Source organism: Patagioenas fasciata, chromosome 6, assembly GCF_037038585.1.
Source record: "Patagioenas fasciata isolate bPatFas1 chromosome 6, bPatFas1.hap1, whole genome shotgun sequence".
In the NCBI taxonomy this organism is placed as follows: Eukaryota; Metazoa; Chordata; class Aves; order Columbiformes; family Columbidae; genus Patagioenas; species Patagioenas fasciata.
The window spans coordinates 12,705,164-12,732,778 of record NC_092525.1 but is presented as its reverse complement, the minus strand read 5'-3'; the positions used below and the strand labels follow the sequence as shown (position 1 = coordinate 12,732,778).

Here is a 27,615-nt window from a genome sequence, read left to right as displayed (position 1 = left end):
TGGCCGGATACAGCATGGGCTCGGGACTCACCAAAACATGAGGCTCGCTCCCTGGCAGCCCTGACTTTCGCGTGGGAACAACTTGGTTTGTGAAGTGGTGTGAGGTTTGGTGGGTGAAGCTTGCAGTGATTTCCTAGTGAATGCCTTTTATTTGCCAGGTGAAGAGCCCAGAGCCAACCAGAGACCACGGTGGCACACAGGAGGGCTGGGGTTGGGACTCCTGTGGCTGGGGGGGCAGCAGAGCCATGCCATGCCATGTCCGTTACCATGCTGGCACCATGCATGGGAAAGCACTCAGGGAAAACTGGGCTTTCTGCTGCTTTCCTCTTCTCCCAGACATGTTTACTGCAACATGGAGGTTTTTCTGCCCTGGCAGTGGCTGCCCTCCCATGCAGGCTGTTGAGCTCTTTGTCGCCCTGCCTGTGCTCCTCCTCAGCCTCTTTCAACCTGGCCAGCAGCCACATGACAGGCCCCGGTGCAACATGGAGCCCAGGTGGGGCCATGCCTGGGTGCCCTGGCTCGTGGCGGCAGGAGGCCGAGGTGTCACGAGGTGTGTATGGCCTCAGTATGGCCACACGCCAGTCGCCGGGGGACAGCCTGAGCGGGGCAGCTCCTGCCGTCTCCTGGAGTCAGGGCCGTCTCCAAACAATGGGTGGAGAGCAGGAAACGCTGCATGGGAAACAGGATTTGGCTCCGCCGCCGCCGCCAGCCACGGCCCCTTGGCCCCTTTCCTTTCCCTGCTCCAGAGAGCCCTTCCCACAGCCATCGGCCGAGGGGCTGCGCCGAGGGGACGGGGATGCTGCCGCCCGGGCGGGCTGGGGCATGAGACCCTCTGCATGGTGGGCGAGGAGGGGTGTCAGGGCTCCTGGCCGGGCGCGGGGCTCAGCATGGCTCGGGGAGCGCTGAGCATGCTGCCTTAGCCCTGGAGGGGTGGGTGCCTGCTCCCCAGGAGAGCTGCCACCAGGCAGGGCACATCAGTGGCCTCTTCGCCACCAAGCCCCGCTCCTGAGCAGGCGGGTAGCCGCAGAGCAAGAGGGGACGGGGACATCTTCCCCACCGTGCCCAGGCTATGCACCAGAGGAGGTGGTCCCAGCTGCCCCAGATGCCGAGCAGCAGGGCAAGAGGCAAGATGGGGGTTGCGGGCAGGGAGCAGGGGTCCTGAGCTCCTGTGGACCCCCTAGGCAGCCACAGCTCTGGCTTCAACTCCCGTGGCTGAGACATGCTGTGGATTTCCTGACCTGTGCCAGATTCAGGACACGCTCCAAGGACATGGGACTCCGGGTTTATCTTCTGCTTCTTCTCCCATGGCTGGCAGGTAAGTCACCCCTTTCCCTCTGCCCCAGGGAGCAGCCCCTGCCCCAGAGAGGCTTGGTGGGACGATGTGGCTGTGGGAACTCAGTGGCGCCATCAGAGCATCCCTTTGTCATCCGCCATTTGGAGACCTCAGAGGCCAGCAGCGCCCTCCCCTGCCTGCCTCTCCCCAGCTCGGGGCTGGCGTGTGGGCAGCTCATGGGAAGAGAGGGGACCCGGGACCCCCATCCTACTGCAAGCTTGGCTCATGTTGGAGGGCACTGAGTTCATGCGGATCTCCAAAAGGAGAGTGGAAATGCCCACCATGTCATCCAGATGAGTCTGCACCCAGCTTGGCTGTGCCCTGGTTGTGCCTCTTGGGCTGGGGGTGGCAAAAGTGTCCTGGAAAGAGGGATGGGGTCTGGCCCTGAGGCAGATGGCTGTCTAGCATGACATGCCCTCATGCTCCCCCACCCCAGGGGCCATACTGGACATCACCCTGATCGCCAATGTGGAGAGCCTGTCCCACTCCGACTTCTACCTCTCCTGTGTCATGGGGGAGCACGATGTGAGCTACCTGCAGATTGAACGGGAGAACAAGATTGTGATGACACACCCCAAGACGAGCTTCCAGAACTATCGCAACAGCAGCAACCACGTCCAGGCCAGGGGATTCTCCATGGCTGACCTGGTGGGGATCCTCTACTGCATGGGGCGCACCCCATCCGAGCAGGCACAGGTGGTCTATGTGCACAACAGCCACAACGGTGAGCAGCTGGGGGGAGTGGGCAGCCCCTTGCCCACCAGTGTGGGAGCTGCCTGCCTTGTGCTTTGCAATCCTGGCATTAGCCCACGTGGTGGAGGGATGGCAATGACCCACGGGCTAGGTTTGGGGTCCACTGGCACCAATGGGGTGGAGAGGGGAGGTTTGTTCAGCTGGAGGAGCACAGCTGAGCCCTGCGGAGGTGTGTGGGGACGGGTGGCAGCATGGGCAGCCGCTGGGCTAGGAACGGTGCCTGGCAGCAGGGCAAGGTCCAAGAGGAAGTCAGGCGCCCTTGAAGGAGGTGGTGGGGTCTGGAAAACATTAACCAGGGCGGGGGGCAGCCCCTGGGAGCTGTGCCAGCCTCGTGTCCCTGCCATGGGCTCCTGGGGAGGGCAATGGGGCAGGAGGTAGCACTGAGACACGTCTCTGGCAGCCTTCCTGGGTGCTTGGCTGCCCCCAAGCTGCACAGGGAGGGGTGAGCTCTGTGGGGGCTGCAGGCACTGCAGGCAGGAGGTGGAGCAGCAGATAAATGCAATGTGCTGTGTGTGTGATCCCCAAGGGACCTATTGGGCTGTCACTCTGGCGAACAAATGGCGTGAGACAGGACAAGGACCACATCTGTGTGGCCTTTACAAGGGACTGCTAAGTCCATGGCAGAAGGATCTCAACCGGAGGGATAAGAACTGACTCAGGAAGCTACCGGGCTGCAAACCACTGAAGTCAGGGGGGCAATTCTGGGGAATGATCAGGATGCATGACCTGCGGTGCCCTTCCCTGGGCATCCGTGGCGTGTGCCGCTTCCTCCCGGCCCCCCACCTCTCCAGGGCAGGACACAGTGCTGGAGGTGTCTTAGATCTGAGCCAGCACGGCTGCTTCAAGTGTGTTAAAGCTGGCCTTGGCGTGCAGGCAGGCTCTGAGAGCCAGCACCTGCTTGTGCCCTCTTTTGTGTCTGTCCTGACACACCCAGGGCTTGGTTTCCCAGACCTTAAAGTATTTACGGCCCCGTTTGTGCTCAAAGCTGGGCTCTGGCTGACTCATAGTAATACTGGGAGAGTTCATTGCTGCTGCACGACCCAACACCTGTGACATCAGGAAAACAGCCATGACAGGGCTCCTGGTCCCTCCAGACTCCTGCTTCCACTCACCACCACTCACCTGCTCATGCTGCTGATGACTGTGGCTGCTCTGCACTCCCCGGGCTGGCAGTGAGCAGAGTACACTGTGCAGATTTGTCCCTGCTGTCACCTCCCTGGGATTCTGTCACTGGCATCCCACACTGGGTTGAGACTGGCAGGCCGACTGGGGGACAGGGTGCCCCATCCCACTCTTTGGTGTCTGCCTGTGGGGGCTGAAGGGGACAGAAAGGGCCCATCCCTGTGGAGGCTCGAGGGGTCCCAGTTCCCATATCGGGCAATGGGGAGACACATCATAACATCCCAGCATAAACATGCGTGGTGGGTGCTGGGCTGCACCAGGGCCGCGTTTTGGAGTTGCTAGTTTGGGGGTGCCTGTGCTGCCCATGGGTGTGAGTGCCCTGAGGGGGGGTGACTGCTGCTCAGCCTGCTCCTCTTCATCCTCCTCCGCAGCCCACCTCTTCCCAGTGAAGGTCACACAGTCTGTGAATGTCGCCGAGATGGCCACCTTCTCTGCCAGGGTCCTCAAGAGGAAGGAGACGGACGTTATGTGGAAAAGAAATGGCAAGTGGTCCTGAGAGCAGGCGTGGGGCTGAGGCTGCTCCCAGCCAGTGCCTGGTGCTGGCCCTGGGGGCACAGGGGGACCCTGAGTCACCCTCTGCCCCCTTGCAGGCACCTACTACCAGACCACAGACCGGGGTGAGGTGAGGGGTGACCTCGTCACCCTGACACTCCCCAACGTCAGCGTGAGTGAAAATGGGGTCTACAGTGCCACGTTCATGGGGGACAGCCCTCTCTGGAGTGCCTTCTACCGCCTGATCGTGCGAGGTGAGCAGGGACACAGCTCCCCAGGATGCAGGGACAGGCAGCCATAACCTGACCACAGCCGAGTCCAACCCTGTGTCCCCTCCACTCTCTCTGCAGCCTGCCCCGCGAAGAAATGGGGACCATCCTGTAAGAAGGACTGTCCCGACTGTCTGAACGGCGGTGTCTGCCATGACCATGTTGGTGAATGCATCTGCCCTCCTGGGTTCATGGGCACCCGCTGTGAGCGAGGTAGGTACTGCACTGCCCAGCAGCAGGAGCTACGCCCAGGGCACATGTGGGGTCCATTCTGCACCCCCAGACCCTGGCACTGTGACCAGAAGTGCCGCATGTATCCCCAGCATCTCCCTGCTCATGGTGCCCCCTGTTTCTGGAGCAGGGCTGGACCATTCACCTTCTCAGCAGGACACAGCTTCTGTACCTGCTCAGCATGGCAACATGGGGCTCGGGGAGCCCGAGCCAGTGCTGAGCCATGCACAAACAGTGCATGGTCAAACAGCAGGTGAGGGCAGACCACACTTGTTTTTCCAGCCTGCCGGGAAGGTCAGTTTGGCCGCAACTGCCAGGAGACGTGCCAGAGAGCCCAGGGCTGCAGGGGGCTGAGCTTCTGCCTGCCGGACCCCTATGGCTGCTCCTGCGCCTCGGGCTGGAGCGGCTCCCGCTGCAGCCAAGGTATGGGGATGTGGTATCCATTGTGTTGCCCATCCAACCTGGGTTTCCTCTGGGGCCAGTGCAAACCTCTCCTGGGCTGAGATTTGGCCTGGGCTGGGCAGTGCTGTGCCTACCTGCAGTCTCTGCCTGCATGGTTCTACACCGTGCCAGCCCCATGCCATAGCCAGGTGTAGCAAAGAGTTCTCCTCTTCCCACAGCCTGTCCCCCAGGATACTACGGACCTGACTGTGCCCTGGGGTGTGCCTGCCAAAATGGAGGAAGCTGTAACCGCTTCAGCGGCTGCATCTGCCCAGCGGGCTGGCACGGACAGCACTGTGAGAAGTCAGGTAAGGCTGGTGTGGGCCCACAGCGGGTTTCTGTCCCTCACTCTCACGTGGGTTCCAGCTTCTTCCTCACCAGTGACTGGGGGGGCCTTCAGCTACCAGTCTCACCAGCTGGCTCAGCAGCTCACTTTGCCTGCAGAAATAGCCCCCAACCCTATGGAAACCAGGGGAGCATCTAGCCTGGCCCCCTGGGATTAGTTGTGCTGAGAGCACTGCTGAGCCCAGAACGTGGGGCAGGGACAGGAGCTGGACCACAGCAGCCAGCACCAGTGCCCCTCCCCCCAGCATGAGGGTTCAGCTGTGGCTGGAGAAAGGTGTCAGCCCCTCTTGCGCCTGGGGAGAAGCGTGAGCAGCCCTAACACCAATTTCTCTGTGCCAGACCGGTTCCCCCAGATCATTCAACTGGCCTCAGAGCTGGAGTTCAACCTGGGCTCGGAGCCCATTGTCAGCTGCGTGACCACTGGCAACCCACTGCCTGCCAGCGACAGTGTGGAGATGCGCAAGGCTGATGGCACCATGCTCAAGGTATTGCTGCTTGCCTGGTGCCCGCTCCTTGCTCCTCCGCTATCCCCTCGCACCAGCCCCAACCTGCATTGCCCCCAGAAGCACCCATTTCCCCACCAGTCTGCTCCGCAGCTTCAGGCCGGCGTGGGTAGCTGGGGGGCTGAGCCAGGGGCCTGAGTGCACCCCGTGTGCCCACAGCGCATCAAAGCCATCATTGAGCTGGGGAAGATCACCTGCGAGTTTCAAGTGCGGCACCTGACGAAGGCAGACACGGGGCTCTGGGAGTGCCGGGTCTCCACAACTGGGGGCCAGGACAGCCGGAAAGTCAAGGTCAACATCCGAGGTGAGAAGGCAGTGGCACAAGTGGAATGAGCTGGGGCTGCTGGGGGAGGCTGACAGATGGTGTGGAAATGCCAGATCCCCTGCACTGGACTGAGTGGCAGCCATCATGTGCCACAGTGCCAGCAGACAGGTTTAGGTGGTGATAAAAGCCTCCCCTGACAAAGCTAGAAGAAGCCAAAAGGTCATGGATGTCCTCACATTCTGGTCCTCACTGTTCCCAGTCCCACCAGTGTCACACTCTTCTTCATCCCCAGAACCACCAGCGCCACTGACCCCCCCACGGCTGCTGGCCAAGCAGAGCCGCCAGCTCGTGGTGTCGCCTGTGGACTGCTTCTCTGGTGATGGACCCATCGTGTCCATCAAGCTGTTCTACAAGCCCAAGGACGACACCTCAGCATGGTCATCCATTGTGGGTATGTGTTTGGCAGGGGAGAGGGGCCCAGGCAGGACAGGATGGCTGTCACAAGTAGTGGGGATCTGGGGTGGGAAGAGGTCTCCATCCTGGGACCCATCCAGTGATGCCAGGGAGGACACCAGAGGCAGGGCAAAGTGTGGGTCACAGGCATGGCTTTGACATGTCCTTTTGGCCAACAGTTGACAACAGCGAGAACATCACCCTCATGAACCTCCGTCCAGTGACGGCCTATGTCGTCAAGGTACAGCTGAGCCGGCCAGGGCATGGTGGAGAGGGCAGCAAGGGGCCTGAGGCCATCATGGTGACTGAGTGCCTTGGTGAGCCTCCCTCTCCCTCACCCTGACCCTAACACTGACCCTACCCCTAACCTTGCACGTGAGATTTTGCTGCCCTGTTCACAGAGCCCACAGTCAAGCCTGTGATCGAAGGCTGGTCAATAGAGGAGAAAAACACACTTCATGTCAACTGGAAATTGCCAAGTAACCATGAGCCAGCACATGGGTTCATTGTCCACCTCTTTGACTCTGCAAAGCGGCTGGTCTGTGAGAAAAACATCACGTCCATCTCCGTGCTCTCTGCCCGCATCGGGGACCTGGAGTTCAACAAAGAGTATGGGCTGGAGGTGCTGGTCTACCACTGCGCCAGCCTGGGTCCCCCCTCTGACCTCTACAAGGTCATGATCAACAGCAAAGGTGGGTCCAGCAGTGCACAGGGAATTATTACAGGGAATTACAATGATTAAGCAGTTATAAATGTAATGGTGAGCATCTCCAGGTCTGGCTGCTTCTGTATCTCATCTCTGATAGTGCATGAACAGCTGCGTGGGGGAAATAGGTCCTCTTTTTCCCACTAGACCCAGCACTCTCCAGCACCAAGCAGCTGAGAAATATCCTAAGCTGAACATGACATTCAGGTCATCACAAGCGATGCTCACAAACACATCTGTCCTCCATGCCCTTGTCCAAGCCTTGATGGACCTGTCTGTACTTGCAGCCTTTACAATACCCTGTGGCAACAACTTCCTCCAAATAATTATCCTTTGCATGAAAAATGATTTTCCTTTGGTTCACTTTAACCCTGCTGCCTGGTAATTTTGCTGGATAGTCACTAGGGCTTGAGGAGATCTGCAGCCCCTTCTAGGGGCACATACACACACATGCAGCGCCCCACATGGCTGAGAGACCATGGGGAGGTGCAGCATCAGTCTGACCAGCCTTTCTGGAAGGCAAGTGGGAAGCAGGGCATGAGGCTCTCAGTGAAGCTCTGTGCCAGCCTGTACATATTGGGAGGACTGGTGGGTGTCAGGCTTGAAGCATGCGAGGTTTTCTCTGCTCAGTAAATTTGAGAGTTTTGTGTGATTTGGTGATTTGGGGTTAAGGACGTGGGCAGGCTAGAGAAGGCTCAGCAGAGGCAGTAGGAATGATAAGATGCTCAAAACCTGCCATGTGTGAGGGAGTGGAACAAAATATCCCAAGAGCTAGTCAAAACAGAGATATGTAGCTTTACAGCCCCCAAGGGAGTGCTTATGGGTGCAGTCCTGCCCTACTGCTGGAGAGCAGTTCTGTCTCTGCCCAAGTGGGGGCCAGGGATCCCTGGAGGTCCCTCAAACCTGGCACAGTCATCCACTAGCTCGAGTCCTCACCCAGTGCTCAGCTCCTGCAGCACTGAGAGTCCCATTCTGGGTCTGACACCCTCCTATCCTTGTTCCAGGGCCCTCCTCCCCGCGGTCGCTCTCGGCAGAGTCTGTGTCTGACACCGCCGTCAGGCTCTCCTGGCAGGTCCCCGAGTACCCCAACGGGGGCATCACCAAGTACATCGTGGAGCTGCAGCAGGTGGGGGGCACAAGTGAGCCCCAGTGGATCGACACCGACAGCGGTGCTGAGACCACCAAGATCGTCGGGGGCCTCAACGCCAGCACCAGCTACCAGTTTCGTGTACGGGCCAACTCCCATGTCCCAGGGGAGTGGAGCCAGCCTGTGAAAGCCAAGACCCTGGGGGATGGTGAGTAGGGTGTCGCAGCAGGCGACAACAAGTTCGTGATGCTGCTGGAGGTCAGGCTCGCATCTGGGTCAGCAAAGAGTGACCAGGGTGCTCATGGTAACTTCAGAGAGTGGCTCTGAAGCAGCATCCCAAACCCAAAACATCCTGCTCCTCCTAGTCCTGATGGGGCAGGGTGGCATGGTGGCAGCATGGCAGCCACAGAGTGGCTCTGCCGTGGCCAGAGGGTAACATGGTGCGCAAGGGGCTGAAGGAGCAGGGCAGAGCTGGCACAGGAGGAGCTGGTGGCTTGACCCAGGGCTGGCTGGAGGGTCCAGAAACTGGTGAGTTTGGTGGCAGGGCCTGGGCAGTGACACCCTCACCCCTGTGCCACCATGGTCCGGGAGCTTGGGATGCAGCTGTGGTGTCTTCATGGAACCTGGGATGCTGGGAGAGGGCTGTTTTCCTGGTGTTTGGCCATCTGTGCAACCTGGGCAGAGCTCAGCCATGGACCATGACTCTCCATCCCTCCTTTTATCAGGAGCGCTGAGTGTGCCGCCCAGCCTGGGCAGCCAGAGCACCGAGCAGGCAGGAATAGACCAGCAGCTACTCTTGGCCATCGTCGGCTCCGTGTCCGTCACCTGCCTCACCATCCTCTTTGCCCTTCTGGCTCTTTTCCTTATCAAGAAGAATTTTTTCCACCGGCGCCGCACCTTTACGTACCAATCTGGCTCGGTGAGTGCTGCCTGCCCCTCCAGGACCGTGTCCCCAGCTCCCCACGTCCTAGCCCGATCCAGGCCACGCTCCGTAGCCTCCAGTCCGGACGCATCCAGACCTCACTTCCACACAGAGAGGGTGCGGAGCCCACCCTTGCCCATGGCGCCTGCCCTGCTGGGACTGCTGGGCGGGCAGAGGGGTGCCCGGTGCCCCTAACCTCACCCACTCCTGTTTGCCAGGGGGAAGAGACTATCCTGCAGTTCAACTCGGGGACCCTGACCCTGACCCGCCGGCCCAAGCCACAGCCCGAGCCCCTCAGCTACCCCATCCTGGAGTGGGAAGACATCAAGTTTGAGGACATGATCGGGGAGGGCAACTTCGGGCAGGTCATCAGGGCCATGATCAAAAAGGACGGCCTGAAAATGAATGCAGCCATCAAGATGCTGAAAGGTGAGCGGAGCGGGGTGGTGGGGAGGGTGGGCTGGGGGTCATGTCTGCGACCATGATCAGGGCTGAGGAGGGGCAGGAGCCATCAGCGGAGGAGCAGAGGAAGGGCCCTTTTTGTAGGACTGATTTGCTTCTAGAGTTTGCTTCAGAGAATGACCATCGAGACTTTGCTGGGGAGCTGGAGGTATTGTGCAAACTGGGCCATCACCCCAACATCATCAACTTGCTGGGTGCCTGTGAGAACAAGGGTGAGGACTGTCCCCCTCTTCCCTCTCCCCAGACCCATGGCCCATGCCCACCTGTATATTGCTCATTGCTGGGGAGAGCCCAACGAGCCAAACCTTCTCCTGCTCCCCAGGCTACCTGTACATCGCCATTGAGTATGCTCCCTACGGAAACCTCCTCGACTTCCTCCGCAAAAGCCGAGTCCTGGAGACAGACCCAGCCTTTGCCAAGGAGCACGGCACTGCCTCCACGCTCACCTCCCAGCAGCTCCTCCAGTTTGCTTCAGACGTGGCCAAGGGGATGCAGTACCTGAGTGAGAAGCAGGTACACCCCCAGCAAACCACCCGGAGCACCCTGTTCCCCAGGGCCTGGGGACTCTTGAGCATGGCACAAGACCCCCAGGGCCTGGGGACTCTTGAGCATGGCACAAGACCCCCAGGGCCAGCAGTAGGGAGTATGTGGCTCCTGCTGATTGTTTGGCACTTTCAGTTCATTCACAGGGACCTGGCAGCCAGGAATATCCTAGTGGGAGAAAATTTGGCCTCCAAGATTGCTGACTTCGGCCTCTCCAGAGGGGAGGAAGTCTATGTGAAGAAAACAATGGTGAGGCAGGAGTGAAGCACCTCCATGGGGTTTGCACTGATGCAGTGGGCAAGACCCCTGTTGTCAGCGGGAATGACCCACCATGCCAGGTCCGGCTAGGTCATGGCTGCCCTCCATCCACAGGGCATCCCCCCACCCCTTATGGTCACTCTCTGTTTCCCCAGGGCCGCTTGCCAGTTCGCTGGATGGCCATTGAGTCCCTGAACTACAGTGTGTACACCACCAAGAGTGACGTGTAAGTCCTGCAGGCAGGGACATCGGGGCAGGGGCATGGCTACAGCTACCTCCATTGCCCTCCTGGGTGGTCGGTGTGGCAATGCTTTTGCTCTGGGTGTTGCAGAGGCAGGAGGTGATGTTGGTGCATCTCCCTGGGGAGCTGCTGGCTCGGCCCGAGCCCTGGCTGTCTGCTCCACCCTGGGCTTTGCCCCATGGCCATCAGTGGGGCACAGCTGGGGGCTCTATCACAGCCTCGGCTCATGCCCTTTCAGGTGGTCATTTGGCGTCCTGCTCTGGGAGATCGTCAGCTTGGGTAAGGCTCTTCTTTGTTCCCTACTTCCACTCGGGTCCCTGCAGGTCTGCTCCTCCTGCAGCTCTGGAGAGGGCACCCAGGGACGGTCCCCGCCACAGCCAGCTCTGTGTCTCTGGCTGCAGGGGGGACACCATACTGCGGGATGACGTGTGCCGAGCTGTATGAGAAGCTGCCCCAGGGCTACCGCATGGAGAAACCACGCAACTGTGACGACGAGGTGTAAGTGGGCAGAGGGCCCCAGCTGGTGGTGACACCCACATCCTCCTGACCCCACTGCCCCACAGGGCTCCCACCACTTACAGTACCTCCTGCCTGGTTCCCCTCTGCACTGTGGCTGGGGGATGAACTGGGGCCCCACAGCCCAAACACTCTTCCTGGTCTTTAGTTTCCAGCCTGCTTTGCCCTGTCTCCCACAAACAGCTTTTCTGCCCCCTCTCTCCCTGTGCACGCCGAGCCACCACCGGCTCTCTGCCCACAGGTACGAGCTGATGCGGCAGTGCTGGCGCGACCGCCCCTACGAGCGCCCGCCCTTCGCCCAGATCTCCATGCAGCTCATCCGCATGCTGGAGGCCAGGAAGGTGAGTGGTGATGGCAGCAGGAGGGATGCCTGCCCTGCATGGGGCTTGTCCAAATGCTGGAGCATCTCTTAGGAATGGAGAGGAACATCCAGCAGAAGGACCTGTTTGACCCCACCATGGGTGGGGGTAACCCCAGCATCATTTTTGGGGTGTGGGGAGCCCCATTCGCCTCCGCCCAGAGCATAGAAAAGGCAAGCGTGCCAGTGGGGACAGGAGGTAGATGGGGACACCATCACTAGAGGCTCCTGACTGGAGTTTCCCCACAGGCCTACGTGAACATGGCCCTGTTCGAGAACTTCACCTACGCGGGGATCGATGCCACCGCCGAGGAGGCATGAGGCTGTGCTGGCACCGCTCAGAGCAGCAACACTGGCCCCAGCCTGCTGGGACAGTGCTGTGGGGACGAGTGGCTGCTCATCTGCTGCTGTGGCCAAGCAGCCAAACACTGCTGCCTCTTCCCGAGAGCATCTTCCCTGCAGCAGGACAGTGACATTCCCTCCCTGGCTGCTCACCCAGCATGTGCTGGCCACGCTGGCACACTGCCAGCCACCGACACGGCCCCACGCTGCTGGCAAACACGCTGGGATGGCCCCCAAGGACAAGCAGCAGCAGGGTGTTTGCAGCACAGCGGGCAGGAGAGGGGCTCTCTCAGGAGCCAGGGTGCTGCCGCCTGAGCCCACGGACACAAATGCCCAAACTTTGGGGCAAGAGGGAAACAGCAACCTGGCAGCTGCCTGCCCTGCAGCACTCAGCATGCTCTGGGCTTGAAGTGGTGCCAGTGGGGCTGTGAGCATCGCTGCCAGCATGGGATAGGGCCACTCCAATTGGCACAAAGGGACAGCACTAGCTGTGCACAGCCTCTAGCTCTGTGGAAACCCTCCAGAAGTGCCAGCTCTGCCTTATGGACAATAAACATAGTGCAACAGGCAGATGGGTCCAGAGGAGGGGAGGTGGGGTCCCACTTCTGCCCCCCTGACAGCACTGGGGAGAAGGATGCAGGGGCCCGATCATCTGCTGCCGTGGTGGGCACTCCTCAGGTTCCTGTCCTCGTTGGAGTCCTCAGATGACCCCCAGGGATGCTCCAGCACCCCCAGACAAGCCCCAGGTCTTATCATGCCATGGGGATGAGTTTTCTTAGTATCCAACTGGGATCTCTTCCCCCAGGACTTTGTCCTGTCCCCAAGGGATGTGGAGAACAGACTATGTCCCTCCTCTGTGCAGCCACCTCTTGCATGCTTGAAAACTGTTCCTGCAGCTTCCCCTTGGCTGGCTGTGCTCCACGGGGACAGCCCTGCTCCTCCAGCTGATCCCTGCAGGGCTGCAAAGCTCCACACCCATCCCACCCAGGCCAGCCCTCACCTGCCCAGCACCACACCCAGGTGACAGGTCACTGCCCACATCTTGCAAGGGACCGTCATGTTCGACCAGCCCGTGAACGCGTGCTGTTGGGGTGATCCTCTCTCGTGTGCGGGTCCCTCGGGGATCACCTGGCCTCTGCCGACCTTCCCATGGGAGCTCCTGTCCCCGGCTGTGGTCTCTCATCCTGCACTGCTGCTGTGTGCTGTATCAAGAGTGGGTGGGCTCCATCTGTATTGGCTCCAGCTTGCTAAGCCCTAGGTGTGCCATCCAGCCGCCCATCCAGCTGTCTTCTGCGGTTCACGGGAAGCTCCTCTGGAGCCCAGTATCCCAGCTGAAGGCAGGAGCATTTGCATTTGCCCTTCTGGGCAAAAGTCTTTTTTCCTCAGAAGGTATTTCAATGCTATCAATACCATTTTGACCTCCCATTCTTGCCTCCAGTGCTCTTTGGTGTCAACTGCAGCCATTAGTAAGCAGCCTCTCTGCCCCATCGCTGAGGTTCTCAGTTAAATGGTAATGGGGACTGGCCCTCACAGGCAGCCTGACATGTACCACCACGTCTGCATCTCCTCTGCTGCCGGCTGGGAACAGAGTCTGAGGTAGCGTCATCAGCTGTGCTCAAACCAAGGGTGCTCTGGTAGCCCAGTAGCCAGATAGAGAAGGAAGTGGGACTGGTTTGACAAAATTTGACTGTGACAAACTGGTGCTGGGTGTTCTCATCTCCCGTCAGTACCCACAGTGCTGTCCCCGGCTGCAGGGCAAGGAGAAGCCAACCCACCCTCAACGCGGTGGGGAGAGGTGTGCGAGTGGCTCCTCATGCCCTAGCTGGTGCTCCCTGGGCTGCACCATGGAGCTGTGCCCCAGCAGGGTGGGACACCCCTCTGGCTGCCCATGCTGAGCAGCGGTGGTGGACTGGCATGAAGTTGAACATGTCTGCAAGACCCCACCATGCTGGCCCCACTCCTGCACCAGCACCACTAGCATTCGTGTGGGCCCTGCCAATGCCCCCTGTGCCCACAGCTCTCCCACCAGCACAACCAGAGCAGATCCAGCACACACCAGTGCTGGGTGGCACAAGGTGGGATGGAACCGGAGCAACCACCCCATGTCCATGCTCCCGTGTGCCAGCAGCCCCCAGCACCCTGCCCTGCCCCACACAGGGGCCTCCCTGGTTTCTCAGGGGATGTTTTTCCTCCCACCCCAGCCTCTCAGCATGCCGGTAGCCACAAGGGCAGGACGTGCCGCCTATCTGACAGGAGCAGTCTCTCTTGGCACTGCTGCTGGCAGCAGAGGGGCCACAGCACAGTGGTTTTGGGCACGGGGAAGTGCCGGCGATGGGGCGGGGGGAGCCTCCAGCCAGGCTTCCTGAGCTGCACAGCAGCCACTTCCCAGATAAAGGTATCGCCCAGAGGAGCTGCAGCAGCTCCTGGGGCGCTGGGAAGGGCCAAGAGCGGCCCTGGCACACGGGTTGCAGGATGGCAGCCTGCCTGCACCGGGGCTGGCTGCTCTCGGTGCTCCCCGCCATCCTGCTCAGCCTGCGCAGCCTGATGTCAGCCCCTGAGCCGGTGACATCCCAAGGTAGGTCCTTGAGGCCACTTTTTCCCCCACAGGATGGGCCAGAGAGGAGCTGGAATGCTGGGCATGGGCAGCGAGCACCCCACAGTAACCAAAACCTTCAGGGCTGGGGAGGGGGTGTCCCAGAAGGGTGTGCAGGGGATGGTAAGGGTGGGTGATAGAGAGCCCTTCTCACCCATGGGACACCCTGGGGTGTCCAGAGCAAAGGGACATCCCTGCTTTCAATAGGCGGGATCTGGCAGCCCCTGAGCACCCCTTCAGGATGGCAGCCTGGAGCTCCCAGTCCCACACAGCTAGCAGAGGAGCTCATGAGACATCAAAAGTCTTTGGAGTTACGATGATGAGGGTCTGAGCCAAATTCAAGCTAACATCTGACAGCATGGTTCTGCACTGTGGCTAACGTGGTGACACTGCCAGGCTGATCCCAACGGTCCTGCACTAGCCTTGCCGTGATCTTACTGTCACGCTGAGCATCTTTGTCTCAGCCAGTAGCTGGCCCCAGCCTGGCTCAGTGCACCTGGCAGAGCCACTTCCCAGCTTTCTCCCATTTCAGGCATGTCCAGACTTTCTTTGAGCACCTCCTCACCCCTTTTAACACTTTACATAACACCATAAAAAGCATTAACTGAATAAAAGCCTGTCAATCTCTTGCGCGTTTCTCCAGCCCCACCCCAGCTCTCTGGCCACAGCAAGCTCAGGAGCACAACTTGAGTCACCCCTGCAGGGCCAGTGGGCAGAAGGTTGAGGTTGGGCTCATCCTCCCCCTGCTTACAGCCTCTGCGATACCCCTGTGCCCCGAGCCCACCGACAGCTTGGCAGCGCTGCCGGAGCGTGCTGATGTGGGCTGCAGGCACGGGAGGCTGCTCTTCCTAAGAAGCAGCCTGCACCCACCAAAGGTGCTCTGGTAGCCCACAGGACCCATGTGGCCTCCCACCAATGCTATGGGTCCCTCTGCCACTGGGCTGCTGGCACCTGGCCACCCCAACCCCTGGTGCGAGGAGCTGGGGGCGGTCACAGAGCTGGCATGAGGCCTGAGGTGGGGACAACGGGGTGCAAAAATGGAAGAGCAGGTGGGGGGGTTGTGGTCTGCAGGGAGGGGACGTGGGCTGGGGGAGGAAGGAAACAAAATGATGGGAAAGGAGGAACAGAACTGGGGAGTTAGGGCAAGGGAAGGGACTGGAAAGAGCAGAGGGACACCAAGAAGATGGTGAGGACATTTGGGGACTGCCCCTTATTCTTCAGCCAGGGTGGGTGCAACTGGCAGTGCACGGGGTGTGTAGCAGAGAACAGATGCACTCAACACATGGAACAGGGCCAGGCACTGACAGGGGGCTGGTTGTGGGGTCCTGCAGCTGGGGGCAGCCCCTGTGGAAGGGGCACATCCCAGGAAGAAGAGGAGGAGGAAGGCTGGAGTAGATCCCAGTGCAGAGGCAGTGGGAGAGAACAGAGTACTGGAGCAATGCTGGGGGCAGCAAGGCCACCCCTATGCATCACAAATCTGCATTTTGGGGCTGTCCACTTTTCTCTGACAATGCAGCGTGTGATGCTCCAGTTCATCCCTGCAATGACTGGGAGGGCAGCTCGCTGAGTGGGCCACAAAAACCCACAGCTCCCCAAGCAGTCCCTGGGCCAGGGTTTGAGCATCACCCCCTGCTCAGTACCACATGTCCCCACATCAGCCCCGAGGCCCTTTCCCTGTCCCTGGAGCGCTGCTCCTCCTTATCTCACTTCCGTGTGCCTTCCGGCATGAGCAGGGCAGGGGTGCTTCCCTCTGATCGCCGGGCCCTGAGTCCCCCTCCGACCGCAGGGCTATTTTGGGATGTTTGTTTGTCTCAAAGGACTGCACATGATGAAGAGGGGGGAGCAGCGGGGCCAGCCAGCGGACAGCCCTGCTGCCAGCCAGGACCCTGGCAAGAGCCAGTGGCCAGCACACGTGCCATGTCCCTCCCCGCCATGCCAAGTTGGCGAACACCTGTGCCACAGCCATGCCCACGGCCATGTCCACACTGCCCCAGGCACCTGCACAGACTGGCCTCAGGGGCGAGAGAGCCAGCACAGGTGGGATGGGGAGGGGTATGTGACCAGTTTCATGCCCGAACTTCTCCCAGATGCTGCACTGCTGGCAGGGGTGCCTGAGGACATCCTCTGCTTCTCACGCTCCTTCGAGGATCTCACTTGCTTCTGGGATGAGAAGGAAGCAGCGGCAAGCAGGACGTGCCACTTCTACTACTGGTACAGCAGGTAGGAGGTGGTGGAGACACAGCCCAGCTTCCCCCTTGCCCACACAGAGCAGCAGGGTCAGGGTGCTGCAGCTCTCCATGCCATCCCAGTGACTCCCAGCTGCAAGAAAAGATAGTGGAGAGCCCATGGGAGACACACAGCAGCCACTGCACACCCTGTGGCAGGGCTGGGACCTTGGCTGCCCCTCAGTCCCATGGGGATGGTGCCCTGCAGTGAGATCTTGGAGCTGTGCCCCAAGTCCCCTCTCCTCCACCCTGGCTCTGGGCAGGAGGCACAGGGTGCTGCAGGACCCCCCTCTCCGTTCCTCAGGGATGTGCCCACAGCGTGCACAGTCTCCACGTGGCACCACGGGACCAGCAGGACGCGGCACGTCTGTGTCTTCCCCAGCCAGGACGTGCGGCTCTTCACCCAGCTCCACCTCCGTGTCCTGGATGCCACCACCAACCAGACCAAGTACTGGCGGGAACTCAGTGTGGATGCAGTGGGTGAGTCCCTCTCACCAGGCAACACTCCAGTGACACCAGGACGGTCCCCAGATATGGGTCCCCTATCTTTCTGCCCACCCTGGTGGCTGGCAGCACCCTGCACGGAGGCACCCCCGGAGGCAACCTGCAGGTGTGCCCCGGCAGGACCAGGCAGTGCCCAGACAGGAGCTGCTGCAGGAGACCAAACACCCTGGCGTGTTCCCCACAGGTCTCATTGCCCCCCCAGCAAACATCACGGCCCACTGGGCCGGGGCCACGGGGCAGCTCTATGTGTCATGGCAGCCACCACTCGCCGACTACCCGAACTTCTTCCTCTATGAGGTGCAGTGCTGCCCTGCCAGCTCTGCAGAGATGCCCTGCAGCACCGCATTGGAGCTCGGTGGGCAGCACCCTGGTGACCCCTCCACCCATCCAGCCATCAGCACCCACACACCCATGACTGGGGCAGCTGCAGCCTTCCTGGGAGCAGGTCAGGTACATAGAGGGGCCAGGGATGGGCAGGGGAATTTGGGACCCACAGCTGCTCCTCAGACTGGCCCCTCTTCTGCAGGGGCTGGTCCAGGCCAACACCTGGGTGGTCCTCCGGGACCTATGGCCAGGGGTGAGGTACCACATCCAGGTGCGCAGCAAGCCCGACGGCACCTCCATGGATGGCGTCTGGGGGCCCTGGTCGCAGGCAGTGGCTGCAGAGACACCCCACTCCTCCGGTGAGCGGCCATCCCCACCACTGGGGTGCTGGCCGGCACAGCAGGGAGGCGCCCACACTTGGGGCTGTGAGGGGTGGGGGTTCCTGGGGCAGGCAAGATGCAGCACCCAGGTTTTGAAGGGCCAGGGGGAAGCATTCCCTGCCCCCGGCTCTCACCTGCCCAGGAGACATCGGGCTGAACTGCAGCACCCCTGACCTGCAGCACATGCGCTGTGAGTGGAGCTGGGACCCCGCAGAGCCCCACGGCTCCCACCAGCTCTTCTATCGGCCACCTCCAAGCAGGCCCAGCACAAGGTAGGGGACATGGTGGGGATGCGGAGCTCAGGTAGAGGGCAGCGCATCCCAGGGACATCCCCAGCCCTGCTCGGTGTCCCACATCCCACACTGTGCCACCCAGCCATGCCCTGACCTACCACCATCGGCCCTGCACCTCCTCACTGTCACTCCTGTCCAAATAGCCCCTCCAACTACAGGCAGCACTGGCTGTCCTGGGAAAGTGCAGGAGGAGCGAGGCAGCGCTGGCTGCAAGGACAGGGTGGCCCCAGAGCAGGTCTGGCAGCAGGTGAGGGGAATGGGGCCACCACAGTGGGACTGACTGGCTCCTCGCTCCTCATGCAGGGAAGACGCATGGCAGCAGTGCAAGGAGGTGAGTGTGGGGGCAGAGGGCACCCACACCTGCACCTTCCAGCCCAGGACTGGCAGCGCCATCTCCATCCTGGTGAATGTCACCCGGCCCCATACATCACCCACACTCAGCTACTTTAAGGAGCCCTTCTGGCTGCACCAGGCCGGTGAGTCCCAACACTACTGGGGCCCCTGCCCTTGCCTGGATGGCAGGGGATGTAGCATCCCATGTCCCGTACCATGGCAGCAACACATCCCTGTCACTGACAGTGCTCACAGATGCCCCGCAGTTCGTGCAGGCGACGGTGTCGCAGGGCCGGCTGAGCCTGCAGTGGCTGCCACCCCTGGAGGCGCTGGCAGAGCAGCTGGACTACCAGGTTCGCTATGCTGTGGAGAACAGCCATGACTGGAAGGTAAAAGGCACGGCCTGAGGTCCCCCAAGCAGCCCTGCCCACCTCTGCTTCTGGCACATGGCCCAGCTGGGGTCAGGCAGGACAGACCCTTGCGCCAGTGCTGGCACTTGGCTGCCCCACAACATCCGTCATCTCCAGCTCAGCTCTGCCCCACAGGTCCTGCAGGTCCCGCGGGCAGCCAGGAAAGAAGTCCTGGATGTACGGCCAGGTGCCCGCTACCATGCCCAGGTGCGGGCTCAGCCCAGTGGGCCATGGTACCAGGGCAGCTGGAGCGCCTGGTCCAAACCTGTCGTTGTTGATGCCATGGCCGATGCAGGTAAGGGACGGGGCAGGAGTGATGGCTGCCACCACAGGAGCAACACAGCCAAGGGCAGGAGCCTGAGAGTGCTGGAAGTAGGATCGGGAGCACTGGGCAGAGGGTGACAGGGCTGCGAAGGGCTCTGTAGTGGTGGGTATAGGGAGGGCTACAGACCCAGCATCCCTCCTCCAATGCAGGCTGGATCATCCCGAGTGTTACGGTGGTGCCGCTGCTCTTCACAGGAGTGCTCCTGGGGCTGCGGTGCACCTTCCCCTCCCTGTACAGGTAAGTGCTGTGCCTTGGGCAGGTGCAGGGGGTCCAGCACCAGGCCCGGGCACCCTGCCCGGGGCAGTCAGGGCACCCCAGCCTGGGGTTTGCCTTGGACGCTGCCTTCCCCACATCCAGCAACATGAAGCAGAAGCTCTGGCCCCCCGTCCCTGACCTGCACCGCGCACTGGGCAGTTTCCTCCACGAGAGCGGCAAGCACGGCCAGGTGAGGGGCCGGGGCAGCGCCCGCGGCGGCTGATACCCCCGGGGCAGCTCGAATGCAGCCCCCATCGCGCCTCCTCTGTGTCCCCCCAGGCCAATGCCTTCTACAAGCAGCCGCCGGAGGAGGCCGTCCTGCCGTGCCTGCTGGAGGTGCTGCCCGGCCCGCGCGGGGGAGCGGCCGCGCTGCCGCTGCCGGAGGCCGCTGCTGTCCGGCTGCCCAGCACCGACATCGCCAACCAGTCCTACCTGCTCATGAGCGGCTGGGAGCCGCGCGGGCCGCCCTGACCCGTGCTCCCCGCCCCGACATAAACGAAACGCGCAACCACCGGGTCTCCTCTCTCCTTCGCGGCGCCACGGCCCCCCGAGAAACCGAGCGGCGCTGCCGCTGCCCCCGCCCCGTCCCCGCTACCCACCCGCCGCGGCACGGGGAGCCGCCCCGCCGCGCGGCCCAGCCAATCGCGACGCGGTGCGCCTTGGTCGCCATGGCAGCGAGCGGCGGTTTGGTTTGAAGCAGCCAATGGGGGAAGCGGCCGCGAGGGGTTTAAATTCTGCGGCGAGGGGCAGCTGCGCGAGTGTTAACTGCGGAACTGAGGTGAGGGCGGTGCGGCCGCCGGGGGGTCCGCACTCTGTGGTGAGGGTCCGGGGGAGGCCTAGGAAGGGGTCGGCAGTGTGGGGGGCGCACCCTGAGGCGAAGCGAACCCTGGTGGCGAAGGGGGCCTTGAGGGGCGGGCGAGAGGGAGGGAGGGAGGGAGGGAGGTTGATCTGCATGGGCTCCTGCGGAGCAGCCTGGGGCGGGGGTGTGCTGTGGCGGTAGAGGGCCCCAAGCCCCTCCGGAGGGGGCTGCAGGTCGGCTTGGGCCCTGCGCAGGGTCCCGCTGACGCCGCTCGCCCGCAGCGCCATGGCGCAGTTCGTGTTCGAGGCGGACCTGCATGGGCTGCTGAAGCTGGACACGCCGATCCCCAACGCGCCGCCCGCGCGGTGGCAGCGCAAGGCCAAGGAGAGCGGCGGCCCCGGGCCCAGCCCCGCCGCCGGCGTGTCGCCCATGAAGCCGGCAAACCGCTCCCACAGCTCCAGCAAGACGCCGTCCAGGACACCCGGTGAGCGGCGGCGACCAGCGGCGGAGGCTGGGAGGGAGGAGGGTCACCTGGGCTGCGTGCGGCAGCCGCGGGGCTGAGGGCTCCATGCCCGGCCTGCCGGGGGGGTGGGCTACACTGCCCGGCTCCTGGGAGTCACCCACCCCAGCATGAGGTGGGCAGAGCTCTGTGCACTGGGACTGGGTGAACTGCTGAGCCTTGCTGGCACAGCTGTATGTTGGGACAAGTGTGGATGGAACTGTCTGTTGATTGTTTTACATACTGTAACAGTATTTTTGCATCTTCCCCTTACCTGTGAACCCTGGAGTTGCTGCACTAGACCCAAGGAATTGCCTTCTGGCAGTCCCTAACCAGGGCTTAGTATCCTTACAGTAAGAAGTAAGACTTAAAGAGCTCATGCCATCCAAGTCACAACTAAGTCCTGATTGTTTGGCAGGTGTGATGTGGAAAAGTGCTGGGTCTGCTGTCTCTTGAAAGCTGTTCAATAGGTGTGATACAATATTAATGCACGTGAATACAGGTAAATCTGGATCCAAAATACAGAGCACCCCGACAAAGGCGGGGGGGGATCGCTACATTCCCAACCGCAGCACTATGCAGATGGATATGGCAAACTTCCTCCTAACCAAAGAGAATGACCCTGCTGAGGAGTCCCCTACCAAGAAGGTGAGCATGTTGCTAAGTTACAGTTACTACAATGATCACTACCAAACACCTAATTCTTCCTGGCCTTTCACAGAGAAGCAAACTGTAAGTTTTATCAAGTGGGTGTATGGGGCTGACAGCCCCAGCCATCAGTGCTTCCAGCTCTGGGCTTCAGGACCCTGGGATGAGGTAGAAGATGTAGAGCCTGCGAATGGAATGAGTATGCATCTGCTACACAGGAGCCTGAGTGTAGCTGCTCTGCTGGGACCCTTCCCAAAGCACATGGAAAAGCATAGAGCCTCTGCTTCCATTCACTCTAACCTGTGCCACTTCTGGTAGCAAAATTAAACTTGGGGCTCCTGAGGCTTTAAAAGATAGCAGGCTACAGAGACACAAAGCTGTGAGCCTGTGCACAGTGAAACTGCTGGTGGTAGCTGTTCTAGCACAATTTCTGCATGGGGAGCTGTTCTGGAATGTGTACACTGTGTTCTGAAATCTGTTTACGAGGCATTTGGTCCACTATGGCTTTCCCCACTGGCAATGAGACATTGAACTTGCCGCTCTTCTGTATGAAAAAGTGAGCAGGACAGTGTCCAGTGTCTAAAGAAAAACTACTTTGAGCTGCCTGTCTGTAGCTGACCCCCACAGCCCAGCTGTGCATCTCCTGATTCTGGGAAAAGGGGACTTAGGTGTATGCCCTGCCAGCTGTGGTTTGAAATGCAGCATGGGCTTTGTGTTTTGAGTGCATTTCACTGATGGTGGTTTATTTCTGCAGGAGCAACAGAAAGCCTGGGCAGTGAATCTGAATGGCTTTGATATAGAAGAGGCAAAGATCCTCCGCCTCAGTGGAAAGCCACAGAATGCTCCTGAAGGTATGATACAGGGTCTGTGTGAGTTGACTCAGGAGAGATCTGGGCTGGAGAACAGCAATGCTGAGGCCCTGTGTATAGACATTGGAGAGACTGACTGGTTTCTCAGCGCTCCTGTGCACACTGGAGTCTCCCTCCTTATGTTTCTTGAGGTTGAGGGGCTGTATAACAGCTACAGTGAGTTTATTTACAAGAGCTGAAATGACTGCCAGTTGCTGACTGGTGCTGCAGGTGACAAACCTTCCTATTGGCCTGTGCACCTTGTAGCTTAACCATCGCTAAACATAATGAGATACAGAAAACCAAGTGCTTGTCAGTTAAACTTGTTCCTGTGAATTAGGGAACTGGAGCTCAGCCTGGTTCAGCAGTTAATACTGCCAGTGATTTCTACACACTGCTCTCTTCTCTCATGACTTCATTTTCACTCGAAGGGATTTCTAGTTGGGTGAGCAGCACTCAGCTGGGAGAAAATAGTAACTCAGGTTAACAAGTCTGTTTCTCTGCACACAGGCTATCAGAATAACCTGAAAGTGCTCTACAGTCAGAAAACAACGCCTGGATCCAGCAGGAAGAATAGCAGATACATTCCCTCAATACCGGACAGAATCCTGGATGCACCAGAGATCCGCAATGACTATTGTAAGTAGGCTGCAAAGTTGAGTGCAGGGCACTGAGATAATTCTGCACTGGGGTGCAGTTCCTAGGACAGTGTGGTCCAAGGAACTAGAGCTCTAACTGGGCTGCTTCAGTGTCTGTTTTCAGTATCAGTGGCACAGGTCACTTCTGGAGTATCCCTGAATAGCCTAGGAGGAACAATGGTCTGGAGTGCCACATAAGTGACTTTGATCAGGGCTGCTTGACCCCACTAGCTGGACATGGTGACACCCAGAAGGCTGCCCCTTAGCTGCATGTGTGTGTGACACACTTGGTGCAGGTGGAAGGCCTGGCATTGGCACTGGTGAGGAGCAGGGTTCTCCAGGTAAGCACAGTGTGACCTGTCTTCCTCTTCCAAATTGTAGATCTGAATCTCATTGACTGGAGCTCTCAGAACTTCCTGGCAGTGGCTCTGGACGGCTCTGTCTATCTGTGGAATCACACTACCGGGGAGATTATCCAACTGCTGCAGATGGAGCATTCAGATGATTATGTTTCTTCTGTGTCATGGATTAAAGAAGGAAACTACCTTGCTGTTGGCACAAGTAATGCTGAGGTCCAGGTGAGTGCAGGAGTAAAACTAGAGGTGTTGTCCAGGGATTGCTGGAGCTGTGGGGCCTTGGGACAAAGGCTTGGCTGGCACAAGGAGGATGCAATGCACTCTGACTTGTCTTGACTGGTGTGGGGTGGAAATGTCCACATCCAGGCACAACCAGTGACCAACTGCAGCAGCAAGGCAGAGTTTGGTTTTGGGGCTGACACCTGGAGTTACCTCTTGTCCAGTAGCATGAGAACAAATGGATCTCTGCTCCCATACTGACAAGGTTCAATGCTGGAGACTGTGCAGTGAGGTTCCTTAGGGCAAAGCAACAGGGGTGGGTTTCCTCATCCTCTGGAGAACTTATTGCTCTGCCTCTCTAGCTATGGGACATAGAACATCAGAAACGTCTTCGAAATATGACCAGCCATTCTTCCCGTGTGGGCTCCCTCAGCTGGAACAGCTACATCCTCTCCAGGTAAGGGGGGTGGGAGAAGGGCAGTGTCTGGGTGCTGCACATTCCTGTCCTGGATCTGTGAGTGGTGTGGGTTAGGGATGGCAGGGAAGAGTTTCTGTCCTGGCTCGTGGTTATTACTTAACCTGTTCTGTTGGGACTATGGGGAGAAAGCCTCTCTTTTGCCTTTGTGAAGAGTTTCTGTGGCTGCTTCACTCACACCATCAGGCCAGCGATGCAGGTAACACTGGCTGAAACCCAGTAGCAGATATGGTAGTCTTGCAACAGCATAAACATGGATTTTGGTGAAAATATGCATCAGCCTGACCTTGCAAGCCTTCTCTCTGCAGTGGGGCACGGACAGGCCATATCCACCACCACGATGTCAGAGTGGCTCAGCATCACGTGGCCACACTTGCTGGCCACACACAAGAGGTGTGCGGACTCAAGTGGTCTCTAGATGGCCGTTACCTGGCCAGTGGTGGCAATGACAACCTGGTGAACATCTGGCCATGTACTCAGGGGGACAGTGGAGACTTTGCTCCTATACAGACATTCACTCAGCACCAGGGTGCTGTCAAGGTGAGTGCAGAGCTGCTGTGGGTGAGGTGTGAGCATGTGGCTGTGTGCAAGGCAGACACACAGCACTGGCCATGCACAGGTTGCCTTCTGTGTGTCTTAAAATTAACCCTTTTCTCTCAGGCTGTGGCGTGGTGTCCGTGGCAGTCAAATGTTCTAGCCACCGGAGGTGGGACTAGTGACAGACATATCCGCATCTGGAATGTGTGTTCTGGCACCTGCCTCAGTGCTGTTGATGCCCGTTCTCAGGTGAGACATGAACATCATCTTGGTGACAAACACCTTCTGGCAGGTCACCTATTCAGAGCTCCTGAGGCCTAGAGGCATGGGAAAGGAGGGGACCCTGCTGATCTCTGCGTGGTGAGCATCAGCACCAGCAGCTTGTCTTACCTGTGTTACTGTCTCTTACCAGGTATGTTCTATCCTATGGTCAAGTAACTACAGGGAGTTCATCTCAGGCCATGGCTTTGCACAGAATCAGCTGGTGATATGGAAGTATCCAACTATGGCCAAGGTCACTGAGCTGCGAGGTAAGCTGGGCCCTTTGCCTGCGAAAGGGAAGGCTGCTAGAAGCTGAAGGTGGATGTAATCCTTAGTTTATGCAGACTGGTGGTCTAGCTTTGAGCATTACTGATGCAGAGTGGGGTGCAGGGCCATGCTGCTACAGGGAGGCACTCCTGTGAGCTGCTGAAGAAACAGGGCTGCTTCAAATGCATGCCTAGGGTGTGAATTCATGCTGCTGCAGCATGGTGTGGGGCAGCTATGCAAACTGGTGGAGCTCACTGGGCATATGGGGGCAAACTTAGATCATTCTGATGGAACCAGGGGACATGGTGATAAGCCTGGCCCTGACTGCACACCCTCCTCCTCAGGTCACACGGCCAGAGTTTTGAACCTGACTATGAGCCCTGATGGTGCAACAGTGGCCTCAGCAGCTGCTGATGAAACGCTGCGGCTCTGGCGCTGTTTTGAGATGGACCCCATAAAGAAGAAGGAGAAAGAGAAGGCAAACAGTGCCAAAAGCAGCATCATTCACCAGGGCATCCGATAAGTGCACAGGGCTTTTTGGGGAGCATGGGAATTTGGCTCACACACTGTACAGTATTTTAAATGTTAATAAACTGATTTAATTTGCCTTTTTATGGAGTCTGATGGAAGAAAAGGCCATGGGTTACAGAACTAAGCCCTTCTTCCCTAAGGTTTGAGATCTGGGTAAGTGGTGGAGTTCCTGTTCTTCAGGGATATTTTGCAGTCAGCCTGAGCCCAGCATAGCCCTGAAGTACTGGGAAAAGAAGGATGCTGTGCAATGGCTGTACTTTTGTATTTGTCCTAGCTAAGGCAGGTGTGTGTCACCTGCCACATCTTCATGCTGAACACAAGCACAGCAGCTCCAATGGATGGGTTGTGGCTGACTTGTACCCCACAGGGTGAAGCTGTAGCACTGAAAGGCCCCTCCAAAGGGAGCTGATGTATAGCCTGCCTTAGGAGTCCCCACTTGGCCTCTTCTCTACCAACACTCTGCTAGGAAAACCTAGCTTTCTTTGTACCTCTCAGCTTGCTCAAATGAGAATCATAGAGCAGCCTGGCCTGTGGCTGGATACTGGTTGTGGTATCCTGGCTCTGCTAAGAGAACATGAAGTGTTAGGGGACAAAAGGGCCTCTCTATCACTGACTATACTCTTGTTTTCTTTTAGAGTGAAGGGTTATAGCCTGGGTGACTTCCTAGCCCTCCATCCCTGATCAGAGTGCATCAAAATGGACCCTTCCCAGGGCTCCAGCCCCACACTGGGGCTAGGAAGAAGTACCCCTGACTTGCTTCAGCTTCCCCAGAGTGGTCAACCAGCTCTCTACTGGTCCCTGCTGCCTCCTTTGGTTTCAGCTGTGGTGAGGAGGAGCAAGGCTCAATTGAGAGGACAGTATGTCTGTGGCCCCAGCTCCTACCATATCCAGCCTCTTGGCCAGGTGGGCCTTACTGTGCCCCTTCAGGCAACTACCAGCAGTGACCATGCATGCCAGAGCAGTCTGGTGACTTGCTCTTGGCAGACTAAGACTGACATGCTGTGTGCAGGTGACATTATAGCTTTTTCTGGTTCATGCAGCCTCTGCTGCAGAAAATGCTGCCTGCCCCTGCAGTGCAGTAGGGCAGAATAGCTGTTTTTGCAAAGTTCGGTACTGAGTTTAGGAGCCAAATGCTATTGTAAACAAAAGGGAGGACAGGGGCTGGAAATATACAGCAACAATGGCCAGAAAGGGGCTGGCAATGGTGTGAAGCCTGATACGAAACAAAAGGTTAATTAACATTGCCACAGTGAGTGTGGACATCAGGCAGGAGAGTTGTAAAGCACCACTGAGCCAGTGCACAGCCCTTAGTCATATATTCCTCCAGCAGCCCTGATCCCTGCCCTCCTCCTGTGCTGAGGGGAAGCCCTGGTGTCAAGCAGAGTCTGCATGCAGGGAAGCAGGCACCAGCACTCAACTGACCTTTAGCAGAGCTTGGATCCTTAGCACTTGGAAAATGTATTTTTTCCAGGCTCAGTTATGCTGGTGCAAATTGAAGGTAGCATATTAGGAGTGTTTACCTGAGCAAGAGCCAGGACAGCCACAGCTGCCCTGCATGCTGGGGCTATGAGGCTGCACTGGTACAGCTGGGAATACCAGGGATGTTGCACAGGCAGATTAGTACCTTGCCCTATGCAAAGCAGCTCAACAAAGCTTGTACCACCCATCAGCCTGTGATTAGCCAAGGGTAGATTATTATTAACTGTTTTCACCTTCCCCTAAGCACACACAGTACCACACTGTACCTGGCACCAGGCTCCTGCTCTGCCTCCTGAGCTTTAAGCCAGCTGGAACCTTCAAAGGTGGGCAGTCTTGGCACCACTCTATGCTGTGCTGAGGCCAGCCAGTGTGCACCCTTTACTTACTGTTGCTAGGGGGGGCAGTGTTTTAAAATAAACAGCTTGCAGCAGCTGAGCCCAGTACAAGGGGTGTTACATCTCTATTTGGCCACCTGCAGAAGAGCAGGGGAGGTCCAAGGGAGAAAGAGGCAGCTCTTCTTTCTCTTCAGAAGCAAAGCCTAGGGCAGCAGCTGGATCTAATGGGGCAGGAACCCATACACAAGGTTACACTCTTTCCCAGAGCTGTGCTGCTGTTGTAGGAACCCTCCCACACACCCCTACAGTTCAAGTTAGCACAGACTCACCCTGTGGCCCCACAGCAGATTAAGTCTTCCAGTGCTTCTTGACCCTGGAA

At 58.9% G+C, this 27,615-nt stretch overlaps 3 protein-coding genes across 4 annotated transcripts; all 3 read left to right on the top strand.

The window, feature by feature from the left end:
* Positions 1-495: 495 nt before the first annotated feature.
* On the top strand, positions 496-13,127 carry TIE1 (tyrosine kinase with immunoglobulin like and EGF like domains 1). 2 transcript variants are annotated; one of them, XM_065842030.2, is made up of 24 exons: positions 496-839; positions 1,182-1,315; positions 1,770-2,057; positions 3,640-3,750; positions 3,859-4,014; positions 4,111-4,242; positions 4,543-4,683; positions 4,881-5,009; positions 5,386-5,531; positions 5,709-5,853; positions 6,107-6,265; positions 6,447-6,584; positions 6,669-6,959; positions 7,978-8,268; positions 8,786-8,979; positions 9,201-9,411; positions 9,546-9,656; positions 9,767-9,957; positions 10,123-10,236; positions 10,401-10,471; positions 10,725-10,765; positions 10,888-10,984; positions 11,244-11,343; positions 11,610-13,127. In XM_065842030.2, the coding sequence occupies exons 1-24, from the start codon at positions 502-504 to the stop codon at positions 11,679-11,681; spliced, it is 3,801 nt and encodes a 1,266-aa protein (XP_065698102.2). In that variant the 5' UTR covers positions 496-501; the 3' UTR covers positions 11,682-13,127. The 2 variants fall into 2 exon arrangements, with proteins under 2 accessions (XP_065698102.2, XP_065698101.2); XM_065842029.2 differs by having other exon boundaries at positions 8,786-9,099.
* Positions 13,128-13,236: 109 nt separating this feature from the next.
* On the top strand, positions 13,237-19,855 carry MPL (MPL proto-oncogene, thrombopoietin receptor). The gene is made up of 12 exons (XM_065841815.2): positions 13,237-14,277; positions 16,383-16,515; positions 16,825-17,000; positions 17,209-17,474; positions 17,551-17,707; positions 17,871-18,000; positions 18,325-18,497; positions 18,601-18,743; positions 18,900-19,059; positions 19,239-19,326; positions 19,447-19,534; positions 19,624-19,855. Exons 1-12 carry the CDS (start codon positions 14,034-14,036, stop codon positions 19,813-19,815), a joined length of 1,950 nt encoding a protein of 649 aa, XP_065697887.2. The 5' UTR covers positions 13,237-14,033; the 3' UTR covers positions 19,816-19,855.
* Positions 19,856-20,029: 174 nt separating this feature from the next.
* CDC20 (cell division cycle 20) lies at positions 20,030-25,503 on the top strand. Its single transcript, XM_065841816.2, has 11 exons — positions 20,030-20,122; positions 20,425-20,627; positions 21,145-21,290; positions 22,045-22,141; positions 22,649-22,777; positions 23,158-23,354; positions 23,714-23,808; positions 24,135-24,366; positions 24,487-24,612; positions 24,776-24,893; positions 25,236-25,503. Exons 2-11 carry the CDS (start codon positions 20,429-20,431, stop codon positions 25,412-25,414), a joined length of 1,518 nt encoding a protein of 505 aa, XP_065697888.1. The 5' UTR covers positions 20,030-20,122; positions 20,425-20,428; the 3' UTR covers positions 25,415-25,503.
* The last annotated feature ends 2,112 nt before the right edge of the window (positions 25,504-27,615 follow it).

Excerpts from the sequence above, each read along its gene's own strand:
- CDC20 (XM_065841816.2), top strand. The coding sequence starts at position 20,429 with ATGGCGCAGTTCGTGTTCGAGGCGGACCTGCATGGGCTGCTGAAGCTG. Across the intron at positions 22,142-22,648 it reads GCCACAGAATGCTCCTGAAG|GCTATCAGAATAACCTGAAA; the intron begins GTATGATACAGG and ends CTCTGCACACAG. Across the intron at positions 24,613-24,775 it reads CTGTTGATGCCCGTTCTCAG|GTATGTTCTATCCTATGGTC; the intron begins GTGAGACATGAA and ends GTCTCTTACCAG.
- MPL (XM_065841815.2), top strand. The coding sequence starts at position 14,034 with ATGGGGCGGGGGGAGCCTCCAGCCAGGCTTCCTGAGCTGCACAGCAGC. Across the intron at positions 18,498-18,600 it reads CTTCTGGCTGCACCAGGCCG|TGCTCACAGATGCCCCGCAG; the intron begins GTGAGTCCCAAC and ends TGTCACTGACAG. Across the intron at positions 18,744-18,899 it reads AGAACAGCCATGACTGGAAG|GTCCTGCAGGTCCCGCGGGC; the intron begins GTAAAAGGCACG and ends TCTGCCCCACAG.
- TIE1 (XM_065842029.2), top strand. The coding sequence starts at position 502 with ATGCCTGGGTGCCCTGGCTCGTGGCGGCAGGAGGCCGAGGTGTCACGA. Across the intron at positions 9,657-9,766 it reads GGGTGCCTGTGAGAACAAGG|GCTACCTGTACATCGCCATT; the intron begins GTGAGGACTGTC and ends CCTGCTCCCCAG. Across the intron at positions 10,472-10,724 it reads TACACCACCAAGAGTGACGT|GTGGTCATTTGGCGTCCTGC; the intron begins GTAAGTCCTGCA and ends ATGCCCTTTCAG.